This window comes from Crotalus tigris, unplaced genomic scaffold (assembly GCF_016545835.1).
Source record: "Crotalus tigris isolate CLP2741 ecotype Arizona unplaced genomic scaffold, ASM1654583v1 scf7180000018931.1341448, whole genome shotgun sequence".
NCBI lineage: Eukaryota > Metazoa > Chordata > Lepidosauria > Squamata > Viperidae > Crotalus > Crotalus tigris.
Genome location: NW_024097280.1, coordinates 1,324,635 through 1,341,448, shown reverse-complemented (window position 1 = coordinate 1,341,448; position 16,814 = coordinate 1,324,635). Strand labels below are relative to the sequence as shown.

The 16,814-nt window shown below is 38.1% G+C and overlaps 1 protein-coding gene across 2 annotated transcripts; it reads left to right on the top strand.

The window, feature by feature from the left end:
* The first annotated feature begins 262 nt into the window (after positions 1-262).
* LOC120314465 (single-strand selective monofunctional uracil DNA glycosylase-like) lies at positions 263-13,095 on the top strand. Of its 2 annotated transcripts, none has more exons than XM_039357580.1 (4): positions 263-1,156; positions 1,672-1,827; positions 1,957-2,141; positions 11,046-13,095. In XM_039357580.1, exons 3-4 carry the CDS (start codon positions 1,971-1,973, stop codon positions 11,571-11,573), a joined length of 699 nt encoding a protein of 232 aa, XP_039213514.1. In that variant the 5' UTR covers positions 263-1,156; positions 1,672-1,827; positions 1,957-1,970; the 3' UTR covers positions 11,574-13,095. The 2 variants fall into 2 exon arrangements, with proteins under 2 accessions (XP_039213514.1, XP_039213513.1); XM_039357579.1 differs by having other exon boundaries at positions 1,957-2,222.
* Positions 13,096-16,814: the final 3,719 nt, after the last annotated feature.

The following is a 16,814-nucleotide window of genomic DNA, read 5'->3' as shown; positions in this document are numbered from 1 at the left end:
TCATTTAGTCACAGTTCAGAGTTACAACAGCACTGAAAAAAGTGACTTATAACCATTTTTCACACTTACAACCATTGCAGCATACCCAGGGTCATGTGATCAAAATTCAGATGCTTGGCAACTGGTTCACATTTATGACAGTTGTAGAGTCCCGGGGTCACATGATCACCTTGTGCGGCCTTCTGACAAGCAAAGTCAATGGGGGGGGGGAGTCATGTTACTAACATAACAACTGCAGTGATTCATTTAACAGCTGTGGCAAGAAAAGTCACAAAATGGGGCAAAATTCACTTAACTAATGTCTCACTTAGCAACAGAAATTTGGGGCTCAGTTGAGGTTGTAAGTCAAGGATTACCTGTAGTGACATTGGGTCTTAAACAGCTTTGCAAGCGCTGCTATTTATTATTATTTTTTTGTAGGATAGCCAAGACCAGGGGTAGGCAACCTTGGCTCTTTTATGATTTGTGGACTTCAACTCCCAGAATTCCTGAGCCAGCCATGCTAAGGGGAAAGGGAGAGGTTTCCAAGCTGAACCATGCTGGCTCAGGAATTCTGGGAGTTGAAGTTCACGAGTCATAAAAGAGCCAAGGTTACCTACCCCTGGCCAAGACCCTCAAATGGTTGGAAAGTGGCCTAGTATCACTCAGTCTCTGAGAGGTCTTAGTGAAAATGTAAGCCCAATGAAAGCAACCAATTTTTTCCTCTCAGGTAGTTGCTGCCTACATGGTGAACAGAAATTCAACTGGTGAAGGCTCGCCTGCTGTGAGAAAACATGCCTCCTGTTGAATTTTTGGATGTCAAACTACTGAAATTTTGCAGGAAAATATGTTCAATTTTGTAACTGATAATCTGTCTGGCTTTGGAAAAAAAACATTTTTTATCATAGCAAAATCATCAGTGCCCATGTTTAGCAATTCCTGGGTAACCCACATTGCTTTTGTGAATTTAGATTTTTCAATTAGGGCATAGATTAAAGTGTCTGAACCAAAATAGTTTCCATAATTACATTATGATTTTTTTCCTTTCATTTCAGCAAGCTGTGCTTCCTAAGGCTGTAAGAAAAGCTGCATTATCACTACAGGCTGGCTGTAGAAAGGCAATATTACGTGGGATATTAGAAATACTTTCGGACATTTCAGCAAAAGAATCAGTCTGGTAAGAAAGAAATAAAAGTTCACCATAAAAATTATATCTGAAGTCTGCCGTGCCTTATTCATTTTCCTTGAGAAAGTTCAAATATTTTTCAGGCCAAGATTTGCACCAGTCTGCGCTGCCATGTCTTCCATGATTAGCATGTGGGCTTGTGTGAACACAACTATCTTAGCATCCTGCTTTTTCTGAGGAGGTTTAATCAAGCTTAAGGTCCAAATGCAATATTTGCATTCAAATTATGCTGAGAAAAATGAGTTGATGTTTTGTGTGCGCAGTCTTGCTTTTTCCACACTCTTTTAGTATAAAGAATGTTTACATGTTTATTTTGGAGAAAAGGAAAATTATAGCCAGCAGATGAATTAAGCAGGAATCCACTTAGTGTTGACGTTATACATGTATAAACTAGTCCCTGTTTAAGGTATGGAGGTTGGAGAACATCAGAAATAAACAGCAAAAGTGAGAATGTGGTGTGGCTTAGGTTTACTCATGAACAGGTCTTTTTCCTTTCTTCATATCAGATTTACCTTAACATACACAGACTGGCTGCCTGCCTGCCTATTTGTCTAATGATTGATCTATGCAAGATCACAAGATATGGAGAGACCTGGCCGATAGAATCACCCAGAATTGGACAGGACTGAATGGATAACATCATCATTTACATCCATCTAACGGTCTGTCTGTCTGTTTGCCTATCTGTCTATCTATCATATTTCTGAACTGCCCATCTCCCTCAAAGAGAGAGGTATATTTATATACATACATACATCTCGGGAACTGATGCTGCTTTTCTCCTGTGCCAGGTGGAACAGCACCAATGAACTCCTGTGAGGCTCCCATGAACTTTCTGGAAGAAGGTGGATTGGCTGAACAGTTTCTTCACATTGAGCGAGAGCAGATAGTCCGCCTGAATGCTCTCAGCTTTCTTGATCCTGTCCACTATGTTTACAACCCTTTGGATTATGCCTGGGAGCCCCATCAGGACTATGTACGTAAATATTGCCATTCCCAGAAGGAGGTGCTCTTTCTCGGGATGAATCCCGGGCCTTTTGGCATGGCTCAGACTGGGGTAAGCAAACAACCAAGTCTGGGGCTGGGAAGATAAGGGTTACAAAAATAGAACTGAATATGCAGCAAAAGATGGATTAGGATTGTGCATGTATACCGAATGCCCCTGTATATGCCTTCAGCTCAGATGGAGCTCAGATTCAGCTAATCTACCCTAATCTGCCTCTTCTTAAAGAAAACTCCTTAAGAAAAAAAGATTATTGCCTTCAAAGGGGTCTCTTTCATTGTCCAGTTCTTGCACAATAATTTTTAGTCTATTCCCCCCCCCTTGCAGTTTGAATTGATTGATTTGATTTTTTACAAATAAATTTGCTCCACTTTCTTCAGGATAGCTATTTAAATAGTTGAAAATGGCAGTGGGAACCTTTAAAATTTCCTTCTTTAAGATACTAAAGGTAGCCAACTCTTTCAACTTTTCCTTAAAATCTTTTTACCTATCTTTGTTTTCTCAATTTCTAATGGAAATGTAATTTGTAATGTATCTGTGTAAAGCACAGGTAGTTTATTGGAATGAGCAGAAGGAAGGGCCAACAAGGAAGAAGTAGAGGTTAAAAAGAAACTTGCTGGGATCCTTCTTTACAGTAATCTTTTCTTCCTTGAAGTTGGGACTGATATTAATTGTAGTCCAACTCTTGGGATCTACCATTCTCTTTGAGTGCTAATCAAATAAACTCAGATGAGAAAGAATTATATGCATACTGAGTTAGTACTGTGTTCCTCTCTGTGTCTAGCACAGAGGTGCAATAGGCTAGTACCTTTTGTAGTCCTTTTTGCATGGCTGTACTAGCAGGAGCAAGTCGATGAACGTGAATGGGTGAGAGAGTCAAGTATGGCTCTACTTTTCTCCCATTCACAATAGTCTCAGCCCTACTTTGTTCATTCTTATAGGAAATACTCCAAGTAGGTGTATATAGTATGTAGTAACATAAAAAGTTTAGACCCTCTCTCACAGATTACTGAGTCCTGAAAAGTATCTTTATTGTAGTGAGGTTATTGTAGTAAAACATCTCATACAGAAGATATTTTGCTATATATTTTTTTCTGCAGAAGGTCTGTACCTGTCCATATTTCTGGCTAAGTGGGTTTTTCTTGTCTCCCCAATTTACTATATGTGACATGTATCTGCATTTATTGTCTCCTCCCACTGGTTAGCACCTAGACAGATAATTCAGTTTCTGCTTTGATGCTATGCCAGGAAAGGAAATGGGTAGAGAGTTGATAAGTATGGCAGAGTGCTTGTTGAGATACTGTGATTTAAACATGTGTGAGTGTACGTGTAAATTGACTGATTGTTCTCTGAATGTCAGAAGCATTTAGCGCCAAAGAAATGCCTTCTGATTTTCTTTACAAAGCAGTTTTAAGTACAATTGTAAATTTACCCCTTATTCTATGGTTACAATGTAATTCTCTTCTTTTTATAATCTACTCTATCTAATCATCAAAACCATAAAACCTTAAGTTTGCCCTAAGTCAAGGGTAGGCAACCTTGGCTCTTCTATGACTCGTGGACTTCAACTCCCAGAATTCCTGAGCCAGCACTGACTCAGGAATTTTGGGAGTTGAAGTCCACGAGTCATAAAAGAGCCAAGGTTGCCTACCCCTGCCCTAAGTCCATAAGGGGTTTTCAGTCAGCAATAAACATAGATACTGTCTTTTCCTTGAATGAAGAAGTCATTTTAGCCATCTCAGCAAGTTTCGTCATCTTCACCTCCATTGTGGGTGATGCCAAATCATCCCATCTGTGTGCGCATAATAATCTCACTGCAGTTGTCCTATACAAAAACAAAGTTCTATGACTTTTTTCTGTCAAACACTCCCTCCCCCCAAAAAACCCCTTCTGGTCTCAATGTTATATTAATCTTTAAATTCCTCTGAATCAGAGTGTGTATTTGAATCCAAGTTTTTCCAGTTATTTTTACACCTCCACCGAATAGGATAAAATGCCCCTTCTTGGTGTTCACATTTCCAATAGAAACATGAAGTGCCTTTCCACATTCTGGAAAAATTCTCTCATGATGTATATTAGTAGTAAATCATTTTATAAACATTCTCTTTAAGATTGTAAATTTCAGTCCTTTCAACCACTTTTTTCCCACTTCAGCTATACTGTATATTATAACCAACATTTTAGTCCATACATTTTTCCACTTGCTCTTCTGTTTCAAATTTCAATAAAATATGTTTAGCAATTGCATGTTCATCATTTGTACACAATTCTATTTCAAATTCAGTCTTACAATGTTCAAAACCATAAATTCTTTGGTCCACTTTAAATTTTTCTAACAACTGTAGATAGGTCACAGGGGTAGGCAACCTTGGCTCTTTTATGACTTGTGGACCTCAACTCCCAGAATTCCTGAGCCAGCATGGCTAGATAGGAAAACCATTAGCAACTAGATCCCTCTGCTACCAATTCTTCTCTTGATTTTATTTTATACCCCCCATTGAAAAAATTCTAGTAACTCACAGTAAGTTGGCCATTCATGTTTGCCTATTATATTTTTCATATAAAATGTGTCTTGTGATGAGAGCCACAAAAGTGTTTTCCCTGAGTTTGTATCTATCCCATATTCTCAGTATAGCATATCTAATGTAAGGATTTTTAAAATCCACGTTAACCTTGACTTTGTCATACGACAAGTATCCGTGCCACTCAAATTTCAGGTCATGTCCTTCTATTTCTCAATAGCACCCACTCTTTCATCCAAACCAAACAGCAAGCTGCAAGATACAGTTTCAAGTCAAGTAGGCCCAATCTTCCTCTTTCCTTTACATCTTCTAACACCTTATATTTAACTTGTGGGGTTTTTTTGTCCTGCCACACAAGTTTAGATATATCCTTCTGCCACTGTTTAAATGGTACATTGGTTTTCAAAACAGATATTTTCTGAAACAAGAATACCATTCTAGTTAAGACATTTATTTTTACCACAGAAATTCTCCCCAGCAATGGCAGTTGTAGTTTTTGTGGTGTTAACGTGTCTTTTTAAACTTAATTCCATAATGTAGTTGTTTTGAAACAACGCAGTTCGATCTGTCATGATGATAATCCAGATATTTTACATTCTTCTCGGTTTTAAAACCTGCTTTATTCATTAGTTCTGTTTGATTTTCCATTTTATTATTTTTGTTAACGTGTTTGTCTTGTAATCTTGAAACTTGCTAAAGCATACAATTATTTGAATTTGCCCATTAATGTTTTATTTCCCTTTAAAGGATCTTCCAAAACAAACATAAACTCATCTGCAAAATTTAACTTATAAGCTTTTTTTAAAACTTTACTCCCACAGTCCTCTCATCTTGTTTTATAACTCTTCAGTATTTCAAGAACCAAAATAAAGGAGAGAGGAGACAGTGGGCATCCCTGTCATGTTCCTTTTTTATGATTTGTGCTTTCCATGAAGTGTAAATTGATTTTACCCATTTTACCCTCTCCAAAATCCTTATCTTGCAAATTTTGAACAAGAAAGCCCAATTCAAAATGTCCAAGGCCTTCTCTGCATGCATGAAGATCAACGTAGCTTGTTTTTCATTATGTTGCTCCAAATATTCCAAAATGTTCAGCACATTTCTAAGATTGCCCTTTAACTAACTTTTTAGGTAAGAAGCCACACTTGATCCACAAGCATAAATTCTTGCAAAAGTATTTTCAGTCTATAAGCTAGAATCACAACTTGCTATCATTATTCAATAACAATAATCTATCATTTCTTGTTAAAATCAGATCTTGTCCCTCTTTAAGCATTAGTGCTATACTGGCGTCTTTTCAACTCTTTAGCATGGTTTGTCCCTGTAAGATTATGTCATTGCCTTTTATAAAACTTGTAAAAGTTCATCCTCAGAACATTTATAATAAGAGCCTGATAATGCATCTGGTCCTTCCACCTTGGTTTAATATTTCTTATAGCTTCAGAAACTTTCCTTATAATTATAGGTCCATTCACGATCTGTCTCTATTTCTCTGTAACCCTCAATAAATTTTATTTCTTTAAATATTCATCTATTTTTTTCCAAAGAAATGTTATTTCTTTTATACAAGTTGAAATAATATTGTTGAAATAATATTGATGAAATATTTTTGTTTAGCATTTATATTAATGGGATATCCATTAATAGGGTATCTCTCTCTTATAATTTCAATATTAGTTTCTCCTTTCCTTTCCTTTCCTCCTTTCTTTTCCTTTCTGTAATTTATATGCCAATCCTTTCCCTGATTTATTTGCAAACTCAACTTTTTTTCCTTTACACAATTCATTTTTATTTCCATTTCTCTTACAATACTGTTAACATTTCTTTTCTGTTAACTTCTTCGTATCTTTTTTCTTTCTTTTCTATTTTCTTTTTCTCTTTTCTTGCACTTTTAACTTTCTCTTCAATTTCTTTTCCTTTTTTCCCTTTCTTTATATTAGTTTTATCTTCATTTTAAATATATATATATAAGCATTTAGCCCCCAAAGTGTAGTCTATACAATGCAGCTAAAAACCAATGGGAGATTCACAAACCCACCTTTTCAGTGTTCATGAAATTTGCATCCAGTGTTGTATAGGAGCATAGGAATTATTGCTAATTCTGTTTTTAGGTTATTCTTAAATAACCTAATTTCAAATAGTTGTCTTTTTTTCATCTTTTGCAGAAACCAAACAGACCTTGGCTTTGCTATTCTTTTCCATAAACCCCCTCATTTTTAAAAGGAGACAGATAGGTATCTTTGCTACAAGTGGAAAATACATTATTTTCTAGCCAAACCTTTTCTCAAATGCAAATTTCTGGATCAAGTAACATCTGAATTTCAAATCAAATCAAATTCTTCATTACAGATCAATGATCCAGACTAAATAAAACTTACTAAATAAAATCTACAGATTAGAGCTACAAGGTGGAACAAAAAAAAAAGCTACAGGGTAAAGGATTTATATTCATATTTGCACTATTTTGCCATCAGCAATATACGAATGTTACAAGCTAAGAAAACAAACTGTGCAACAGCAAGAGTTACCTTGGGGTCCTTGCTTATTACTAAGAATTGCATCTGAAATTCTTCAGTCTGTTCCAAAAATAGAATTACAAGAGGTGTTAGGATCTCTTTGCGTGTGTATCAGTTGAAATTACAATCTAAAAGAAGTTCCTGTTTCAAATCAAGCCATCATTACAGTGGCAAAGCCTTCCCACATATGGAATTTAATATCTGATTTTGTGATTCTAATTTCTCAGAGGTGCTATGAACTCACGTTAGCTCTTGTTATCAGAACTTAGGTGCTCATAGTTCAACACCCCAAAACCCTGCATATGTGCTTTGTGCATTCAGTTTAAAGACACACACTCAATCTATGCAGATAAGCATATTTTGTATCACTGGGGACTGACTCATCTACCAATTTAGATTTCTTTCAGCTACAGTTTTATTTTCCAAACATCCATTTGTCTTGTTCTAATTCAACATCAGTTTGTAATCTTGTCTTTTAAGAAGTCCTCTCCAAATTCCTTACTTGGTTTTAGGATTATTTACTGAAGCATATATTTTCAGACGAATTGTGCAATGTTTTCTTCCCCTAGTATAATATTTGCAATAAAACCCTTTTGTATGCACTGCATTGTTTCTACAGGGTCTACCTTTTTATTGGTAGGGAAGTAAAATTCACAGAAGAGCTGATACTTCCAGATAACCTTTCGAGGTTTGCTTAGTTAAGAAAGTATGTTAGATGAGTTCACAATAAAATGTGAACTAAACATATTTGTTTCCTGTATCTAGATCCATTTAGTACTGGGATTCCCACCTTGACACTCCTTTACGCCAGTGTATCTGAGAGAATTCTTACTCCAAAAATATTTAAATATAATTTTTTTAAAAAAAATATATATTTTTTTCCTCTTACTTTAAATGTGTCCTTTTGGAAGGCTATCATGAGAAATCCCCGTAGTTTTCTTGTCAAGGTTTTTCAGAAGTGGTTTGCCCTTGCCTCCTTCACTGTCTCCCAGTTTCTAACCTGATGCCTTAACCACTACACCAGACTGGCTCTCTAGTTTAAAGACTACCTTCTTTTTAATTTAAAAAAAAAAAAAGAATTTAGCATTCTGTAAGAGAAAACACAATCCAGAATGCTTTCTAAGAATGCCTGTGGTTTTCACATAGACTCCGTAGCAGTTGGACTGTTTTAAACGCACATCATCTAACCTTTGCACAAAGACTGGGAGTAAGTGAGGAGTTCATAGACAAAGTCTGTGGAGAAGGTAAGTTGGAGCAAGAATAGCAGTGAGCAGTTCCGTCCATTTGCCATTTAGCAAATCAGATGCCATAGCAGTTATTTTATGAATGATAAATTCCTCACAGGAGACATTTTCTTTGATTATCTTAAAAGTCTGAAATGAGTTCAACTGCCCCCCCTCCAAAGGATGGCACCCTGATCTAGTTCAACACTGCAGGCTGATTGGCCGCTGTTTCCAGGGGTTCAGACAGGGAAGAGTCCCAGCCTTGCTTGTAGCCGCCAATGATAAAACCTTAAGGCCTTCCTTAGAATTCCCACATTGTTTAGGGGAAGTCATGACAGCTAAATTGGTTTGAGTCCAATATAAATGCTGGAGCATAGATATTCCTTGGCTAGCATCCTAGTACATGTCATCTTTAATTATATGTGAGAAAGGTTATGGAGATGAAGGGTCTTGTATTACAGGAACCTCTGGAGGCTCCGTGCATTGTAGGCATAGAAACACCCTATATCTCCTCTCCATATGCTCCTATTTTGGTTTTAATGATCATTTAGAAAAGTATACAGCTCACTTTCAACAACAGCGTTCTCCATGTAGTCTGCAAACCTAAAACAGAAATAGTGCCGCGAAACAGCAAAAACAAACCTCACAATAACAGAGGAAATTTAAGCCAAAAGGGAACAAGACTGTAAAGGCCTGGGAGAACTTTGGCAAATGCTGAAAGGTTAATGGTAGACATTAAATGGGGTTTCCTGGAAGAGGACTTTGAAAGGTGGGGCACTCCACTGAAAAATGGCTCTTATTCCAGTCCCCACCAGGCTCCCTGTGGATGATGAGGGCCCTGAGAGAAGAGCTTCAGTGAAACCATTATCCCCGGATCAAAGTCAGAGGGAGCAGCAACATTAATGTACAACCACATCAATAACACATTAAGCCTATTGTCTCCATGCTAATTGAGACCTGGGAGTTCTCTTGAGACATAATAATAGTTGGGGGCTCAGAGAGGTGCACTTGGAACCATTTGCTAATGCTTCAGAGAGGCATGGAAAGGGCATCTCTCAACTTCGCCTAGGATTCCTGTCTTTCTATTGTTATTTATTTATTATTTTATTATAACTGCTGTTCTGAACCTTTCTTTTTTTAAAAAAGAAAAATAGTGAACATTGTCCGAAACCTGTTGCAACAAAAGTGCAAAGTGAAAAAAAAACAAAACACTTTGCTATAGAACTGAGATCCTCGGTGGGTATATCTGTTCTTTGCAACATCAGACATGTCCACTAAGAGCTTGGATGAATTGAGTCCCCCCCCCCCAAAAGCTTCCATTTAGTTTAGCAAGCACCACTCTGGAGCCTTAATTAGCTCTGTGGAATCTGAGCTGCTTAGCCAAACACAGCCGTTGGCCGGACCTCAGCTATTTCATTGTTTCCAACAAACCTCTATAGCTAGTTGTCCAAAGGTGCTTTTTCAGGAGGCAACTGCACTTTCTCTTTTTTCCTTTGAAGACGTTTCGCTTGTCATCCAAGAAGCTTCTTCAGCTTCTTCAGTGGAAGAAGCTTCTTGGATGAGAAGTGAAACGTCTTCAAAGAGAAAAAAGGAAGTCCAGTTGCCTCCTGAAAAAGCACCTTTGGGACAACCACGACTTCCACAGAGAATTTGAGAACCTCCATAGACCTCTATAGCTGGTGTTTTTCAAACTGCTCTAGAGTGAGATAGGAGAGTCCACTAGGCATTGTCCATTTTTCAGTCCGTTCTGGGCCATCTTTACAGACCCAAACTGAGAAATGTAAATGCGAGAACAATATGCTGACGTTCACAGGATGTATAGGTCTTTTTACTTAGATACGATGATGCTGACTACCCAAGCTGGTGAACTCCAAGTGTGTTAGGACAGCAGCTGTTGAAATACCTGGACAGCACACATAAATGTTCTTGAGATGTTTAAATGGGAAACAACAACCAAAAGTGTTGAATAAAGAAAAATAGAATATTGTGTGAGATGTTGAGAAATGATAGTCCAACGTGTTTTGCATGTTAAAGCTGAGCTACAATATTAAGCTACACTGTATTTGGTGAGATCACAACTGTTTTTGAAGCATGGGGTAGATAAAGTGCATTCCTCAGTAGTCCTCTGACTTGGAGCTTCAAGCTCCATTTCTTTCCTTCCTTCCTTCCTTCCTTCCTTCCTTCCTTCCTTCCTTCCTTCCTTCCTTCCTTCCTTCCTTCCTTCCTTCCTTCCTTCCTTTTCCTCACATTTTTCCATTTTCTTTCCATTGTGAATTTCAAAGCAACCCCTAGGGAGTTCTCATCTGCACTGGGCTGTATTGAGACCTTCTTGGCATGTGAGTTGCCTGAACTGTTTTCTGAAAGGATACTAAGGAGCTAAGCAAGAGGGAATAGAGTGGCACCCTGATGGAGGAATCTCTCCCTATTGAAGGGTGGAATATTTTGAGAGGAAAATATGTTTCCAATGTGTTTTTTCCCCTCTCCACTTTCAGGAGGATGATTTTTTTCCAACTTGGGGGTTAAATGTCCACTGCAAATGTCGTGAAGCAAATTCAGACCTCACCTCATGCCCACACCAAGAAACCTTTCTCATAACAGCATCTCTTTCTCCTCCAGGTGCCCTTTGGAGCAGTGCAGCTTGTTCGAGACTGGCTGCAGATAAGCGGACAGGTGTCTCGGCCAGCGTGCGAACACCCAAAGAGGCCCATCCGTGGCTTGGAGTGCCCCCATATGGAGGTGAGCGGAGCCCGCTTCTGGGGCTTCTTCCGCTCTGTGTGCACCAAGCCTGAAAAGTTCTTCCAACGCTGCTTTGTACACAACCATTGCCCGCTGCTCTTTATCAATCAAAGCGGGCGCAATCTGACACCGGCTGACCTGCCGGCTGCTCAGCGTGAACAGCTTCTTCAGATATGTGATGATGCCCTGTGTGAAGCTGTGAAATTATTGGGTGTTGCAACAGTCATTGGGATTGGACGCTTTGCTGAACAGCGTGCCCGCAAGGCTCTGTCAGCCGCTGGTATTCCGGTATGCGTGGAGGGGGTGATGCATCCGTCCCCTCGCAATCCCAAAGCGAACAAAGGCTGGGATGCCATCATCCGAGCAAAACTGGAAGAGCTAGGCTTGATGGCTCTCATCGCGGACTAACTGAGAATTCCATGTTCAAGAAAGCAAAGAGCTCTTGCTTGGGTTCTCATGACTTCTGGATAATGGATCGGAAGCATTAATTCTTCTACTGGGCTCGTTGATTTGGCTTAAGAATCTTCTAGCCTTAGATCTACATATTTTTTACGCTTTTACTTTCACTACTCTTATATACATACATACATACATACATACACACACATACACATATTTTCCTTGGTGCTAACACTTGTTTAGGCAGCTGTATTCAGCTGGCTATCTGTGTCTTCGTATACTTCACAGTAGCTATTCATGTTGCAGTTTTGTGCAACAATATTCCAGTTGAGATTTTGCCTAGATCTTTGCCCTTTTGGAATGGCATGGCTCCTTAACACTACTTATGCTGATGGGCTACCAATTGAGTTAGCCCAGTATTGTCTATTCCACTTACATCTCTTTAAAGCCTAGATATGCTCAGTTTTTTTATATACAGAGCAGAAGCTCTGACCCAGAGCCAAAGTGTGCCTCATGGCAACTGTGAGAACTACCTTCTCCTCATTGCTTTTAATGCTGCTGTAATTCACCGTTGCATATCAGAGGAAGAACTAAGTGGGTTCTAGAACACTAGGAAAGTTCTAATTAGAAGTAGGAGGAATAAGAACTGTGATTCTGTATGTTTCTGCATTACTGTATCCTTTGACATGAGCAGTTCACATCTGGTTCCTTTCTATCTTTTGATCTGTGGATTTTTGGGAAAGGAACAAAGAAAAGGAAAGGGTAAGGAAAGAATGCTCCCCTCCTTCTCTTCAGTTCTTGGTTTTGTTTTGTTTTTAATTAAAAATTGCAACTAGCTACTCTTAGCCAACTGCTGAGTAAGAAGCAGCAGCGTTTCTGAAAATATCTATTCAGGAAGTGGAAGGAACAATGCAGGTGTATTCCATGTAGACCAAGTTATCTTGCAGTCTTCTCAACTGCCTGCAATACGATGTGTATGGGGGAAACTAATTGTAGAAACACTCCTTTACTGTTGCTGTATGAAGTAGGCTTGGATTAAACACTGTCTGAACATGGGAGTTTTGGTGCTTTCTGAGTTTTCTTGCAGACAGTTCATTACCAATTATTCAACTAGGTAACATTATCAGTGCACTGATGATGTTACCTGGTAGGGTAATTGGGTAATGAAATGTTTACAAAAAATAAATCCAACCAAGCTCAGAAAGTACCAAGGATATCACAGTTCAACCGTAAGCTACAAATATTCTCTTCTATCCATACTGCCTCAATGTGGCTACTCTGCTTTTGCGTGTAGCCCCATCACTAAAGCCCAACAAAATGGATATGTTGAGCATGTGAATGGAATTTGATCATTACGGAGTTGAACTTGGTTCAGAAGCAAGCCAACTCTGCCACTCAACCTACATTTCTTGTGCTATTCTGTGTAAGTTACATATTTCCTTATATCAAGCTTGACTTCTAGTTTTCTTTGTAATAACGCACAAGCAGTTTTTCTTTGTTTTCTTCCAGGATTAAAAAAAAAAAAAATCCTAGTCTGACATCCTTCGATTTTCATGTCACCTCTTAGCCAGCTACTAATCTTAGTTCATTTCTATTTAGGTTTATTTGGTTCTTTCTCAATTAGCAATTTCACTAGGTATTGCTATCTGCCGTGACTTTAGGTGTTTATTATTTAAAAGCTGGGCATATCCGCAATACAACAATCCATCTGTGGCTTTGAGGAGCCATATAAATAGATAAGAATGCATTATTTTAGGCCAGTCTGGAATATTTAAAATAATGGTGTATTATTTATTTTTTTAAAGAAAATTTTATTGATTTTCTAGTTTTACATTTAAATATTTGAAAAGCAATATGGTGGCTGAATTGATCAATAATTCAATAACAAACAAATATCTTTAGTACAGGTCTCAAACTATTACATTAAATATTTCCTCTCTTTTCCCCTTGGTATTTACTGTCTCATATTTTAAACTAATACAATTCTTATTATATCGATTAAATAAAAATAACTTTCTTACGTTTATCAATAATTTTTAGTTTATACATATCTTAGTTATTTTAACATTCAGTCTTTTAGACAATCAATGTCCTAGTTAGTTTTTCCCAATTTTAGTTTCCCATTAATATTTAAATTTAACATTTATAATTTCCAAGTTTTAAATAGCCCCAATTCCCTTTATCACAATTCATCACAAGATCTAATGTTCAGGATACATGTCTTATCTATTTGAATTCTCACCATCTTACATCAACTAATTAATAATACAATATAACATTCTTATTTTCTGGTAATTTCCAAATATCTTAAATTTAGTAATCAAAATTTCTCTTATTTCAACATTTAATACTTCCTCTCTTTTTAATATCTACTATCTCATATTTAAGCTAGTAATTGGTGCATTATTTTTGAGCCCTTTTCCTTTAGTAGCCTCCAAGTCAAAAATACGATGATAGTGCTATCACATAGCCAATAGAATGGATTACAGTACTAGTGATTTTGCTGATTTGAGAAGTGAGTGGTAGGGCATATGTATTGTGAATGAAAGGATCCTGATATCATTTGGGGCAGGTCCAGGGAGATGATGTTAGCCAGGCTAGATGCACTAGCAGCAGGGCCGCCCACTCAAAATCTGGATCACATTTAAAGTAAAGAAGGTATTCTTAATCAAGAAAAGAACACTCGTGGGATGAAATAACATCTCACCCTTGCCTCAAATGAACAGAAAAATAGATAGTCCTTGACTTACAACCACAACCAAGTGAGATGGTTGTTAAGCGAGTCTTGCCCCATTTTACAACCTTTCTTGCCATGGTTGTTAAGTGAATCACTGCAGCTATGAAATTAGGTACCCGGTTAAGCGAATCTGGCTTCCCCATTGACTTTGCTTGTCAGAAGATTGTGAAAGGGGATCACTGTTATAAATATGAACCAGTTGCAAAGCAACTGAATGTTGATCATGTGAACATGCTGCAATGGTCCTAAGTGTGTAAAACAGTCATTAGTCACTTTTTTCAGTACTGTTGTAATTTCAAATGGTCACTAAATGAACTGTTGTAAGTTGAGGTGTATCTGTACTTACAGTGAACTCAGTTGGACAAAAATGATTGGAGAAGCTATGGAACCCTTGCTTCCTTTACCCAAGCAGTTATTACCCTCTGTATAAAAAAATCTTGTGCCATATCAGAAGGGCAACCTAGGTTTAAATAAAGATCTGCTGTTACTGTATTTATTTGACCTTAGGAAAGAAGAAGACATTGCTTTTACTGAGATATTGCCAATGGCTTCCAAATGTACTAAATTAATAGAGTAGTATTTAGTGGTCTGTTTGAAGATATACTTCCTTTTCAGTTGAAACTACTGAATTCCATCTGCATTTATTTTAGCTTTTGCATTTGTTCTCTCCTACCTGTCCTCCTTCAGATCCGGCTGAATACTGATTCAATAACCTTTATTTAGCATTGGCCAACAAGATTTGGGAAAGGCCACTGTTTCCCTATCTTTCTTCTAACTAACAGTAATACTGATTCTAAACACTGCATTGCACACAGATTTGAGGTCTTCCCATTTGTATCTGTAGCTAATCAATATGGCTTCTCTACTAGGAATAACAATCGTAACTTAAGAATCTTAAGAGTTAAGATGCTTAATAACTTAAGCATCTGGATCTTCTGTAGAACTGCTGGGGTTTTTTTCATGCTATTTTCAGTCCAGATTACTTTTGGCACATTCCTACGATGGAGAATATTAGCGGGTTACTGTGGGGAGGAATAATCTGCATTATTATTGTGAATTATGCATTGCTATGATGAAAAATGTCAAATAAGATGCTACTTTGGAACCCTGAATGGTATTTGCTTCTCTTAACTATTAGTAGGTAGTGATTACCTACTCAAAAAGAAAAATTATACTCATTTACTGTTTACTGGAATGTATTATGGTTAATTAATAATGCACCCATTTTATTTCTAACATTGATGTAACCAGCTAAGAGTCTTATTTTGGGGGGCAGGAGGAGTGATTGACAGCTGATAAAATGCAGCTGTCTCCATTGTGGAACAGAAGCCATTCAGGCCCGGATCTGCTGCGGTGCAGAGGAGATGGCTACCAGTGTTGTTACAGCACTGACACTTGAGGACAGGTTTTTCCATTGGGGTGAAAATCCTACTTCACCCCAACTTGTCCCTTGGTCTTCCTCCACTGCCCAGAACTACTTAGCTGTATTGCACGATTTCATAGTTGTGCATTTTTAAAACAAATTGTTGCCTTTTTTTGTAGCTCATATTTTCTTTGATTTCTTTGTCTTGCAGAGGGTAAAAATTCAGCACAAATTAATGTATATGTATGTGGGGGGAAGGACTGTTTTCTGCCTACTTTGATGGAGTCAGGTGAGGATGGATGTTACATGGTGGTTTGAAAGCAGGCACCCATGTTTTCCAACAAGTCTTTCTGCTACACAGAAGGAGGATTTAATTGTATCCTCCCTGGATGGGGCTGCATCCAGGGCTAAGTGTTGCTGAATATTGTGAGCATCTGAAGAGGAAAGGGCAGAAAAGCGTATTCTAAAAATCAGCAGGTTACACACACATACACACGAGAGAGAGAGAGAGAGAGAGAGAGAGAGAGAGAGAGAGAGAGAGAGAGAGAGAGAGAGAGAGAGAGAGAGAGAGAGAGAGAGAGAGACCAAGATGGAGTTTGGCAATCCAGAGCACCCTAAGAGCCATGACAGGCTGAGGAATTCTGGGAATTGAAGTCACTAGGTCTTAAAGTTGCCAAGGTTGGACACTCCTGGCCTAGAGCAATGGGTCGCTTTAGCCAACAACTCAAGAGTTCCACGTTTAGGTCAAGATTCTACCCTGCTTTTGCTTGGCAACTGGGATGATCTTGTGCCATCCCCTTCCTATGTTTCATGCTGAGATTGTCTTGCATCTGTTACAGATTTTGAGCCATAATCAGCAGGAAGCAAGCTTGTGCAACCCATAGCGGACAGTCCTGACTCTCATTTTATCCTTTCAGCCACCTGTCACATTGAAAAATGCAGAGTTAGAACAGCTTTAACCAATCCAGCTGTGCCATCTTTGCCTTCTAGTGTGTATTGCTTGAGATAGTATAAGCCTTGTAACATTTTTTTTTTAATGGAAGCTTGCCTGCCATTAGTGAAAAATAAAAAAAAATGGATGGTAAGTCTATCTTATTTTCCTATAGGACAGAAAGAAATCTGCATATGCTTAGAGGTACTGAGCCAGAGG

Coding starts and splice junctions, on each gene's coding strand:
- LOC120314465 (XM_039357579.1), top strand. CDS start 1,971: ATGAACTCCTGTGAGGCTCCCATGAACTTTCTGGAAGAAGGTGGATTG. Junction 2,223..11,045: donor TTGGCATGGCTCAGACTGGG/GTAAGCAAACAA, acceptor TTTCTCCTCCAG/GTGCCCTTTGGAGCAGTGCA.